The sequence below is a fragment of the Epinephelus fuscoguttatus genome, linkage group LG5 (genome assembly GCF_011397635.1).
Source record: "Epinephelus fuscoguttatus linkage group LG5, E.fuscoguttatus.final_Chr_v1".
NCBI lineage: Eukaryota > Metazoa > Chordata > Actinopteri > Perciformes > Serranidae > Epinephelus > Epinephelus fuscoguttatus.
Window position 1 is genome coordinate 27,029,471 of NC_064756.1, and position 13,160 is coordinate 27,042,630.

Below are 13,160 nucleotides of genomic sequence, written 5' to 3' on the forward strand. Positions count from 1 at the left end.
ATACAGCCTCAGAGGCTTTTCACCCTGACCAGAACACAGCTCTCTGAAATAAGATGAATACTTACTGTGGTCATGTTTAAAGATATTGAACATTGTGCAAAATATTGTCAACCAGCAGCTTCAGTACAAAATAATCTGTATCAGACTTCAAACAGTATTAGTGTAACCGTGTTGCTGAGGCACTGATGAAATATTAGATAGTAAATGGTTAGTAAGGCAGGGGATGACTTCACCTGCTTCTTCAATAGCTTCTGCTTTAGTGGAAAATTATGTAAAAAAGTCACATGTAGTGAAAATGAGTAGTAGACTGACTGAAGGTGGAAAAATCTGAGACACACTGTTGAATTTGCACCTTTTTAGGATTTGCAGGCTGTTCATTGTTTCTTTTGTAAATGGATGAACGTTTCAGAATTCTTTACACTAAAAAAAGGGACAAAATTTGAAGTGGTTGATATTCATAGGTTATTATGTAATGGTTTCAGTGGTCTGGCCAGCTTGAGATCAAATTGGGCTGTATGTGGCCCCTGAATTAAAGATCCTCAGGCTGAGGTCTTCTGCTTGCCCCAGAGTCCAGACTGAAGACCAAAGGGGACAGAACTTTTGCCACCAGGGCCCGAGGCTCTGGAATGACCTGCCTGAGGATATAAGTTGTCACTGTCGTCCTTTAAGTCTCTCCTATCGGAAAGCATATCCTGATTTTATCTGAGCTGGGTGACTATTTATTGTTCTCTTATTGATTTTAATGCCTATTTATAATCTTGATTTTAGCTCTCCCTATTTTATATTTTACTGGATGACATTTTATGACATGTTATTTGTTTTATTCTAACCCTAACTCTTTAACTCTAACTATGTAACTGTGTTTTTGAGGTGCTATATAAATAGGGTTCTTTTTTTTTTTTTATTATAAGCAGCTTCTACAAGGAAACAGACATTACAGACATTTTAAAGTCATTTTTTCTTGAAAATTATGAAATGAAATGTGTCATCAGTTGAAATTATTTTCAATATCACACACAAATCAAAAGTCTTTAGTAGTATTACAGTGCAGTACATGTGAGATTTAAGATGCTATAGCTTAAAATAAATTCAGTTCAAAGCATCCTAAAAGTCTGATTGCCTCACAGTGTCAGGCCTGTTGCAGCCTGCTCTCACTTCACTGTGTCCACTCCTCAATCAATACAGGCTTCATCCCCTCATCCAGGCCTCCTGTGACTGAGCATTTGTGCCTTTCCCCCAGCTGGCCTGCGGTCAGTCGGTATACACCTGCACCACAGCAGCTCTAACAGCAGCTCAGCGGTATAACATCTGATTCCGGGTGTGCGGGGGCGGTGTATGGTGCGTTTACAGCCCTTATATTCCCCTCCTCATCCTGGGAGCTGAGCAGAGTAGGCCCGCCATTTCCCCTCCTCGGTGGTCGCGTTTTCTTTCATAGCGCTTTAAAGCGGAGCAGCGGCGGCAGCGGCAGGAGGAGGAGGAGGAGGAGGAGGGAGAGAGGAAGGAGGAGGAGGAGGAGGAGGGAGCGGCGGCGACGACTGGCGGAGCGGCGGAGGCAGGCAGGCAGGCAGGCAGGAGGAGAGACGCAGGGATCCGGTGTGCCACTTCGGGATGAGCGCGAGACACAGACCCGGGTCGGATGAGTCAGCGCGTGGAGCCTGCAATCACGGCGTCCCTGAGATCTGACTGACGGAGCCGAGCGGAAACACAAAGAAACAATTTAACATTTAGTGACTGTTGTTGTTGTTGTTGTCAGATTCCGCTTCTCTTTATTCCGCCCTCCCCCGGTCCGCGTCTGCCATAGCCTAGTTTTGATTTTCATCTCCACCAAGGTGGGGGAAAACGGGGGGTCCCAGCAAGGCTGCGGAGGAGGTGGAGGTTTTATTTTATTTCTTCCTCTGAGAGCTCACACCCTCAGATAAAGCATTTCTAAAGTGTTTTTGTTGCACTGAGTGAGAGAAGATGTCGGGGCAGAGCATTACGGACAGGATAACTGCAGCCCAGCACAGTGTAACGGGATCCGCCGTGTCGAAAACAGTATGCAAGGCCACCACTCACGAAGTCATGGGCCCCAAAAAGAAACATTTGGACTGTGAGTATCTCATTTATTCTTTTCTCTAACAGCACACAAGTGTTAAATCAGCGCAGGGCTCCTCGCCAGCGAAAACACCCTTTAACTGGAGATATGGCGGTGGAGGAGCTACAAGGCCTCAAAGCCTCAGGAGAGGCTAAATGCTACTGCTGCTTCATGTAGGGGAGATTATATTGTTATAACATCGAGCCCAGGCCTTGCTGACATGCTGCTGCACACAATTAAGAAGCTTTGTAGAGTAGCAGCCTTTATTAAAGCTCTCAAATGACTTCCTTTTATTCATTTTTTTGTCACATATAGCTGTCAGAGTAGCTTGTCTAGCTGTCTGGATTTGTTCCCCTTTCTCTTGTCATATTTACTCACTGCTTTATAGCATAAACATTCAGCCTGCGTAGCAACAAATGAGGATAAATGTCAATTTAACCAACAGGAGAACATTTAAAATCAGTGTTAGCCAGTCCCTCCTCCTCCTGCCAATAGCAGGCCTTGAAATGAACATTTACAGGAATCCAGTTTCATCTCCCATCTTGGTGCACCTGCAGCAGGACAAGTGTCACTGAGTGCTGTGATAACATGCTGTTCCTCTTAGAAAAATCCCAGTTTGTGGCTGAGGTTTGTGAGTCTCCTTCCTTCCTCACACAGGACATTAAACACACTTTCTGCATGCACCCTGACATTAAGCATAAGAGCTTAAATCCTTGTGTGATCATTAGTGTGATGCACTCAGTCAGAGGGGTCACTGTCCGTCTGTACTTAGAGATGCAGTGGGAGATTTTCTGCATATCGATCCACACTTGCAAATGCACAATGGCAGTGATGAAAGTGGTTTTTATGAAGGTCCTGCATCATCAGAAGAGTTTAGTAACAGAGCTGGAGCTGTGTCTTCAGACGCCGGGCTCATTATAACTGTCTGTGGAGTGAAACAGAGCCAAAACCTGATTTGTTACTCGTGGTAAATATTTTTGGCTTGGTGTTAAAAGTCGCAGGTTCCACACCTGTTGTGCTGCTCAGGCGAATCCCCCGAGGTGAGATGAGTGCAAGTTGGCAGAGTGACACTCTTTTGGCTCATCTCAACCCAGCCAGCTATCCAACATGACTGACGTGTCCCTGCTCACTACACAACAGAGAGCATGTACGTGACAACACGGTGTCCTGGGGTGTGATGTTGACACATGGAGATGTCTGGATGATTGGTTTTATAGCTCATTTCATAACAAGGGTTCATTATGTCAGCTCAATGATTTCTCATGTCCCCTTTTGACTAAATAGAAGCAATTGTTTATGTATAATCCCTTAATATGTCTAAGTATTTACAGCCATTTTATGCCTTTAGAGGACAGTTGACAGTACTGTAAATGAGGGGAGACAGATGGGGAATAACCAGAGTTTAACAAGCACTTGATGGACAGGACTGCACAGTTATGGCTGGAATATACTTGAAATATTCTGATGTTAGTGCTGATACAACATATGAGTTTCTGTCCTTTCCTTTTATCAACTCACTGTGAGAACTGTAAACTTGTGATGTTTTCTACTTGCAGGCAGTATCACAAAAACTTTTACTAAAATTGGCAAATACTTGAAAATTAATACAGGCTGATAAATCATTATCTGATTTTTAAACTCTTTAATACCAGTATTAGCTTTAAAATAAGTTATTGGTCAAGATGTACTACTTCCTGCATCTGACAAATTTTGGAGTTTGAGTCCCAGCCTTACACATGAGAAGGGCAGAGCAGTAATTCAGTGTTATCACATATAAAACTTAGAATCAAGGGCTGCAAATGTCGACTATTTTCATTTTTGCATAATCTGCCAAATACTTTCTTTTGTTCTTAGACAATGGTGAAAAATGCCTTTTAACCTCCACAGGTGATTCCTTCTGGATTCTTAATTCTGCCAAACCAGCAGTCCAATAACTAAAGATGTTAAGTTTACTGTCACATCAGACAAAGAAAAGCATCAAGCTGTCAGATCTGAGAAGTTGAAGCAAGGGAATATTTGGCAATTTAGCTTGAAAAATGACCTTGACGGTCAACCTTTTTTTTTTTTTTTTTTTTTACTGTAGTGCCAGTAAGATACCTCAGTTTTGGTGCCAAGTTCATTACCTTAAGTTAAGTTCATTACCGTAATTTAACCCCCTTTTTTAATTAACCAGAAGCCAAAGCACTCAAAGTGAAAAGTACTCAATACAAGCAGTCCGACAAGAATTTGGCCTAAAATTCTCTAAAATTGGCAGAATTTTGATTAAAATGAAATATTTTTTAAATATTATAATTATGAAGTTACTAGATGAAAGATTAAAGGTACCCAGTCATCTTAAGAAACAAGTTATGTATACATTCAGTATTATACATTGTGAGTATTTTCAAGCTCTAACAAAAGCGTTGAATACAATTCATTCCTTACAAAAAAATTTGCAAAGCTGATTTTTTTACATCCATGTTTACCAGCTTCATCTTCTTCACTTCCTTTGTTCATACATCGCAGTGTATTTTGGTGTGTTACCGCCACCTGTTGATCTGCGGAGTGCTGTAGCACTACGAAGGCAAAAATCATCGTCACAATGACTTAATGCTTATTACTTATTTAACACGATTACTCATCGACCAAAGGCTCTCTTTTCGTCATCTTGGCTCAAGGTAAAATAAAACATGCCACAGCCTGGCTGAGAGTTTGTGTGGGATTTTTAGGGAGGGCTAAAGCGCACCGCTGTAAATAATAAGGGTGCACTGGATTTATAACACAAGACAAAACAAGAGCAGCGTTGCAAATGAATGGAATGTGGCATAATAATCATTTTAACTCAAATATCTTATTAACATAATTATTGGAAGCCAAAATGGTATTGAAAATAAAACTCAATTAGTTGCCCAGCCCTAATGTAATGATACTGTTACTGTATAGACATAGGCCTACTATTATATCAACTCTGAGATTAGAGCTGTGTTATGTCACTATAATCACACTATATTATGTGATTACAGAAAATAATCCTAAATTCTGTCATTTCAAGCAAATTAAAAACAAATAAATAGGGATGGAAACTGATTTTATTGATATCAATGCCATTATCGATTCTGCTTGTTGGTCCGATTCTTTATGGACTCCCTTACTGAATCCTGATTTATTTTCTTTGTGTACAGGCTATTTAGCATCAATGCGACTGATTTATTATTTCTGGACTTCCATTTTGAAGCCTTGAGTTTGGCATTTTGGCTGTGGCCATCTTGGTTTTTGAAGTGACCAGGATATTTTGACGAGAGAGTGGAGCTGTGGGGGAGCGAGGGGTGGCTCTGGCTCATTAAATGTGGCAACACCTCGCAGATAGCCTGTCACTTAAGCAGCACTGCTATGTGTAACTTTGGGCCTTAATAAAATGTGAACAGGTGAAATGTTGAACACTGTTTTATGTACCAGGCTGTGAACATGTTTATTTGTTCATCTGCAAAGTTGGGGATTTAACAGTGGGGTCTATGAGGATTGACTTTTTTGGAGTCAGCCTCAAGTGGCCATTTGGTGAACTGCAGTTTTTGGCTTCCTTTTTTTAGCTTTGGATGTTACCGCTTGGTCGAAACACAGTGTAGAAATGGAGTAGAAAAAAAGCATGCATGCAGCACAGTATGGTGCTGATGTTATTATAACAGGTTACCGTGGCTAACAGATGTGCTGCCTGGTTGGGAATCAGTGGCACTCATGGGTAAAATGTCAAATACACAGCATTCCTGAAATTTAAGCCCACGCTGTGTCGAAAGATGTTTCAGCGTATTGCCGGTGTTTCCACCCTGACTTGAAATTGTACTGTTGTTATCTTTCTTCATGAAAAGAAGCCGCGCTTTGGACCATTTCTTCCACTTCGCCATGACTCGTTCTTGTTGCATGTTTCCAGCAGCGTACCTGCATGAGTTTGATGTCAGCATTTCGCAATGTGCAACTGTCAGAAAAACATGCTGGCACGGATAAGAGGGATTGATAAACTTGAAGGCATATGATTCAGGTGGATTGGGCAATTTAGAACCAGTTCTCAACTGGAACCAGTTCTTGACTCCCATCATTACAAACTACAGTTTGGTTTTCCAGAAAATAATCTCTAACTCTTGAATTTCAAGCAAATATAAATGATAAATTTAGCTTTTGACATTTGTTGTTTCACACTGGAGTTTTGTGTGATGCAGTGCGTAACAATAAAACACAGTTGGTTTTGCATGTATCAGAAAAGTCTTCTCATGAATAATAAAAACATTCCTGAAAACATTTTAAGACACTTTAAATGATTCCCTGAATTGATTAATTGTGATCTATATTGATCCCCATCATATATCCCAGCCTTACTGGTGATTAACAATCTGCCGGCAGCTTCATGCAGTGTCATGACTGTGACATGAATACATTTGTGTCCCATGAATGAATTATATTAGAAACCATTAATGTCAGCCACAGTGAATATTTAGCGCTCTGATTGTAACATGACAGAGCTGTCAGTACATCCTCCTCCCCCACATTCCTCCTCTTCCTCCTCCTCCCTCCTACTCGTCTCCTCTCCGTCATCTTCCTCTCTGGGCAGTTCAGCCGCCCATGCTAACTGCTGCTGCTTCTCTGGAAGGTTATCCTGTCCTACTTAAAGTCCCCCGCCTTTTGAAAAGTCAAATATAGGACAGAAAGGGAGGCCCAATTACCCCGTCAGTCTGATCACTGCTGTGAATGGCAGGGTCATTAGCACTTTGACTAACATCATTCAACCAGCACATGAATGTAGGATGAACATGTTGGCAGAGACACAATGTGGGGTTAACATCTCAACACCCTGCACTTTACACTGGTCTGTTACACGGATGTTTTGTTGCTATTAAGAATTTAAATTGATGATATCAGTTTCTACCTCTGCTGCAGGGACCCCTGATTGCATTGATGATGATTTAATCTTTATTTAATGCTAATTTTATGTAGTAATCTTCCTTGTTTGGCATACTCTATCAGCTTTTACTCGCAGTGTTTTAGAATATTTTAAATATAATAATTACGTGATTGTAACTCAGGTATGTAGGGCTGATTGTAATCTGTCAGTTATTTATCTCATTAGTTGATGAGTTATTTATACTATGAAACTGGGCGCACTAAAGCCATGTCTGCAGTGATATTTTTGCAAATCAGGGTGATTTATAATGACATGAGGAGTTAACATTCTGCAGTTCCAACACATTATTATAACACATTGCAAGTTTTTAACAACTAACTCGCATATTTTTAGGGCAAATTCTGTCAAGTTTTCTTGACTAGAGCTGCAACTACCAATCATTGTCATTGTTGATTAATTTCTCAATTATTCAATTCGATTTTGGTTTATAAAATGTCAGAAAATGTTGAAGAATGTCGATCAGTTTTTCCCAAAGCCTAAGGAGACATTCTCTCATAGTCTTGTTTTGTCCTCAACCCAAAGATATTCAGTTTACTCTCATACAGAAGCTAAGAAGCTGGAATCGGATAATTTTGACTTTTTTTAATTTAAAAAGTGGATTAATCGATGATGAAATTAGTTTGAAATTAATTTAACAGTTGACAGCTACTCAATTAATGATTGCAGCTGTACCAGGATTACATGCTTGGCATCAGGCCAAAATGTAGGGAGATAAATAAACAGATATTATAATCAAAAGTTGTGTGAAACAGAGTAAAGCAGCAAATCTTCACATTTAACATTTCTAAGCAGCAAACGTTTGGCATTTGTGCTGAATAAATGACTTGATCAATTGATGATGAAAATAGTTGCAGAATTATTTTCTGTTGCTGGGCTAATCAATTACTTGAAAAGTTGTCTCAGACTTTATAAAGTGTAGTTTTATGTCTTGTTATATCAGACCAGCAGCAATGATTAAGGATGGACAATATAGATTTTTTTTAGCTGATAACGATAATTAACTACTCCTCATAGCCGATATGGATAACATAACCAATGATTTCACATTTTTGTGTTTTAAAGAGAAGTTCATAACCTGTATTTTATGCACAGCTGGAGGTAAGAAAGGCTAAGATGTAGTGAGTAAATATGGATGATTTATTATATCTCTGACATAATTGGCACCATCATTATTATTAACACAACAAAAACAAACAAACAAAAAACAGTTCTGACTCTTCAAATGTTCATTTAAATTTTTTTTAGTAAATTATTGCTTTGGCTTTTATATAGTGTTTGACTAAGATTTCAAATTCAGTGCTTTGACATAATCTGTCAAATCAGACATAAACATAAACTGCACATATGTGGCCTGTTGTGGAGGACATAAGCATGAGTCACATCAGAGACTGGTTTTGGCTCCAACTTCCAAAACTTAGTTTGTGCATCTGTGGTCACTTTTTACTTTTTCATCGTAGGCAGCAGGTGTTTGTCTGCTGCTCACCAGCTCAACATGAGGCCTGTTTGACAATTAATGCACAATATGTGGGGTGATGTTATTTATCTGTGAGTAAATGTGTCTTTACACATGAAAACTGCTTTCTATGCTAAGTTTAAATGCATATCAGCATAGAAAATACTGTGCGTCCCATAAATCTACAGCTCTGCCCGTTCCAATTACAATGTTTTAATATTAATACAATTAAAAATGAAAATAACTTTGAATCAACATCTCAGTATGGCTATGACTCTGTGTTTCATACAATATCTGATCTGATCTAGGTGGGTGATGTAATCAAAGAACAATAAATCAGTAATGTGCATATAGGCAGTTAGTAAAAAAATATATATGTATATTTCAGTTAGCATGAAAAGTGAGATAACTGGAAACTTAAAAGTCCAGTGTGTATATTTAGTGGAATATATTGACAGAAATGAAATATATAGTATTAAGTATGTCTTCTTATAAGTCACCTGAAAATAAGAATCTGAAAGTTTTTGTTACCTTAAAATGAGCTCTTTCTCGCTACATAAGGAACGGTTCCTTGTCCATGAAGTCCGCCATGTTGCACCACCATGTTTCTACAGGAGCCCAGAACGGACAAACCGGACACTGCTCTAGATATGGCCATTCATGTTGGCCATAGTAGTTAACATCTCCACGACGAGCCAAACAGCATCGGGAAAACACGGATTAAAACTGCTTTATTCAGTGTTTTTACAGGTTTAAATCAGGGGGTCTATTTGTCTTGGAGAGAAAGAGACCTCTGTGGTAAACAGTAAATTGATCACCGAAATAGCTGTCGATTATTTATCTCATTTATGCTCAACTCTGGAAATCTGACTCGGAAGGAGGTTTATGTTCATATTATTGTGTTCTGAATTCGTGGACATCTTCTAAAAGGTTATGGATATGGACAAAACAGAGCAGTGACACTGAAAATCATGGGTGCAGTGAAGCTTAGTTCAGGCAAGACCTGACCATCAGACACAACAAAGATATTGTTAGAAAGGTGAAATGGAATGAACCGGTAATATAGTGGAAAGAATCGCCCATCCATATGTCACCATGTATTTAAAGGCCACCACCGTCTACAACGCCGCCTCAGTTAAAAGGAACCTAATTACAGTAGGACCTCCTGTGCAGTGTTTGAAAGGATGCATCTATTTTCGTACTTAAAGGGAATTAACTTTTATTCAACAACTCGTCTTTTTGAAAAATATTTTGTAGCAGCATCTCTGCACATGTGGAGTTTTTACAGCAGTTGTAAAATATTTGAGGTAAAAAAGCACAATATGTTTTAGAAGAGCTGTTCGACTCATTTATTTTTGGTGGACTGCTTTTGCTTTTGGACAGTAACACATTTAGTTTGATTGCTTATTACAAATGTGCGGCCTCATGATGATCAGCTGAAGCTCCTGGTCTCATGAACTACTTTTCTTTTGTTTCAGATTTGATCCACTGCACCAACGAGATGAACGTGAACATTCCCCAACTGGCTGACTCACTGTTTGAGAGGACCACCAACACCAGCTGGGTGGTTGTGTTTAAGTCACTTATCACCACACACCACCTCATGGTCTACGGCAATGAGGTGTGATGCTTCAGCAGCGCAGGCAGATTATTTCAACATTAATGTATTATTGATTGATAGTGTGGTCTTGTTGTGTTTAACCATTGTTCCCCTCCTGCAGCGTTTTGTCCAGTACTTGGCTTCAAGGAATACACTATTCAACCTCAGTAATTTTTTGGACAAAAGTGGGTTACAAGGTGACTACTTGATTCTTCCTGTTGTTGATTTCAGTTCTGAATTTATGCACAATATAAAAGAGGACTTAATTTTTATAGTGAAAATTGATTATCCTCCTACTGTTTTCTGTTCCAGGTTATGACATGTCCACATTTATCAGGAGGTATAGTCGATACCTGAATGAGAAAGCTGTTTCGTACAGACAGGTTGCCTTTGATTTCACAAAAGTGAAACGCGGGTAAGGACCTACTGTTAATATTGTTAAATTACAATATTCAACTGTCAACATATTTTTTTTCCCCTTTTTATGTATCAGAAAAAGGAATCCCATCAGCATCGAACTATTATCTTCATTATGTGTCAACAGGTCAAGTCATTTTGTAATTCTTCAAGTAATTGTTTAGTCTCAAAAATGTCACAGATTTGGGTGTAAGGGTCCTGACACACTAAACCAATGGTCGGCCATTGGTCAGTGTTTGGCAGTTGGTCAGCTTTGTTGCCCTAGTTTTGTGATGTCTTCCGCACCATTGGCACTAGTCAGCACTTGTTCGCTTTTTTTTTTTTCTTTTTTTCCCACCGATTCATCACGTTCAGTTGGCGTCGGAGATAGCAGAGCCCGTCAGTGAAAGAAATCCCTCTGATTGTAATCTCAGGGCATTAGAAGAAAAACGGAAGTGAGGAATGCCAATAAACGATGAGTTTTAGTTGAGATAATTTTTCAAGCCATAGAGCTCTTTAGCAGGCAGGTTCTTAATTGGTTGTGTTATTTTTCGCTCGCACATGGTAAATATTTTTACATTTGTTCTTTCAACATCGGGTTGTGTTGTTAATGTGCTAACTGGCTAACTAGCGTATTGAATCCGTCCTGTTGGTCTTCCTTTATCCCTTTTGAGTAATGAATACTCACTACTGCCACCTGCTGGTATGGAGAGTTATTTCCTCTCACACAGGGGCAGAATAATCATGCTTGTTTGCTTTTGCCTGAAATCTATATGGTGTGTTCAAGCACAACGTTTTGGCCGAGACACAGGGGAAGTGAAGTGATGCAACAGTTGGCTACTAGTTCTTTGATGTTGGTTTGGTGTATCTGGGACTTAATACCTATCACAATCGCGAAGCCCAAGGTGATGTCCTCAAATTACAATTTTTTTTTTTTTTTTGCACAAGTCCAAAATCGAAAGATATTTAGATTTAAATGATTGATGGCAATTATTTTGATAATAAAATTAGTATTTTAGTTCTTTTTTAAAGCAAAAATACCAAGCATTTTGTGGTTCCAGCCTCTCGTATGTGAGGATTTGGTGCATTCCTTTGTCATATATGATAGTAGACGGAATGTTTGGGGGTAATATTTGTTTTGTTTTCAAGACATTTGAACCTTGGGCTGTGGGACATTTTAGGGAAATTAAGCCTGTTATCATACTTTAGAAGCTACACTGCTCTCTCATCCATCTCTTTGTCTCCTCTCCATCTTCCCTCTCTCCTCGCTGACCTCCTGCTCCGGCTCTCCATGTGTCCACGTAGAGTGGACGGCGTAATGAGGACCATGAATACAGAGAAGCTGCTCAAGACTATCCCCATTATTCAGAACCAGATGGACGCCCTGCTCGATTTCAATGTGAGTTTAAGGTGAAGCCTCCCGCAGCTCTGCAGCTCGTGTCAGGAAGAGCTGCTCGTGTGGAGGCTGCTGCAAACAGAGTCAGATGGATTATCGTAGTTCACACATACAGGTTTTGTTTTTCTTCAACGACACATCGCTGCTTGTAAGATAAATGATCGCTTTCCCCCAGGTCAATGCCAACGAGCTGACTAATGGAGTCATCAATGCAGCCTTCATGCTCCTTTTCAAAGACTCCATCAGGCTCTTCGCTGCTTATAATGAAGGCATTATCAATCTGCTTGGTAAGACCACTTTCACCTCTAATCTTCTCTTTGTGTTTGGTTAATTTTGTCCCGATATTTAATAGTTGGTCATTGAATTTCTTTTGTCACCAAACAGAGAAATACTTTGACATGAAGAAGACTCAGTGTAAAGAAGGTTTGGACATTTACAAGAAGTTTCTCACTCGAATGACCCGGATATCAGAGTTCCTCAAAGTAGCAGAGGTAAATTTACTGTGACTGTCTGCTGTCATGAATGAAACTGAGCGGTGTGTGTTAACGCCGCAGGGACACGATTGTAAACCGGCTTTCTTTCTCGTCTAACAGCAGGTGGGCATCGATCGAGGAGACATCCCCGATCTTTCACAGGTGAGCGCCGACCCTTCAAGGCAGTCTAAAAATATAGGTTCTCTACTCTGACTAGGAAGTCTTTCCTCGCTCTCTCTTGCTGCTCTTTTATCATCAGCGTTGTCTTTGTCAAACTAGAGTGTAGCACACCCAACACAGATGTTCTTAAATAAGACACATGCATGATTTCCTTCTCGAGCGCATGTTTGCCAGAGGAGGTGGTCTTCTCCTGTTCTTGTCCTTTTTCTTCTTCTTCTTCTGCTTCTCCTCCTTTTCTTCTTGCCCTCTTCCTCCTTCTTCTCCTTGTTTTTACAGTAAATAAAGGTGTCATTCACACTTAGTGCCTTAAAGTAATCACTGTAATTGCAATCCTCCTGGTAAATCTGCACAGTGACAGTTAGATGTTACCTATTTGAGGATAAACCGCACATACTGTTGTGTTGTGCTATGGGGTCCAATTTTACAGGAGCATTTAACCCCAGAGAACTGCAGCTAAAATGCATTCCCCCTCTGACTGTCACCACCTTTATATTCTGTATTTTCCCCCCTTATCTTTCCACTTTAGTTCACAGTTTGTGTAAGTACTATCATTTCACTCTTCTTCTATGTCCGTGACTTGCTTCAGTGTTGTCTTTTTGCATGCCTCTGCTCTGACTCTGTCTCCTACATCGTGGTGAAAAAAAACAGTTGAAGGAAA

The 13,160-nt window shown here is 39.8% G+C and overlaps 1 protein-coding gene across 7 annotated transcripts in view; it reads left to right on the forward strand.

The window, feature by feature from the left end:
- The first annotated feature begins 1,161 nt into the window (after positions 1-1,161).
- Positions 1,162-13,160, forward strand: part of picalmb (phosphatidylinositol binding clathrin assembly protein b) — a 31,950-nt gene continuing 19,951 nt past the window's right edge. For 2 of the 7 annotated variants that reach the window (XM_049576307.1, XM_049576308.1), the window contains exons 1-8: positions 1,168-2,089; positions 9,936-10,078; positions 10,179-10,254; positions 10,370-10,472; positions 11,759-11,852; positions 12,025-12,136; positions 12,234-12,340; positions 12,443-12,484. In XM_049576307.1, coding sequence (XP_049432264.1) covers positions 1,960-2,089; positions 9,936-10,078; positions 10,179-10,254; positions 10,370-10,472; positions 11,759-11,852; positions 12,025-12,136; positions 12,234-12,340; positions 12,443-12,484 — 807 coding nt within the window. In that variant the 5' untranslated portion in view covers positions 1,168-1,959. Of the gene's footprint in view, positions 2,090-9,935; positions 10,079-10,178; positions 10,255-10,369; positions 10,473-11,758; positions 11,853-12,024; positions 12,137-12,233; positions 12,341-12,442; positions 12,485-13,160 lie in introns of all 7 variants that reach the window. The other 5 variants (XM_049576309.1, XM_049576310.1, XM_049576306.1 and 2 more) reach the window with 4 other exon arrangements.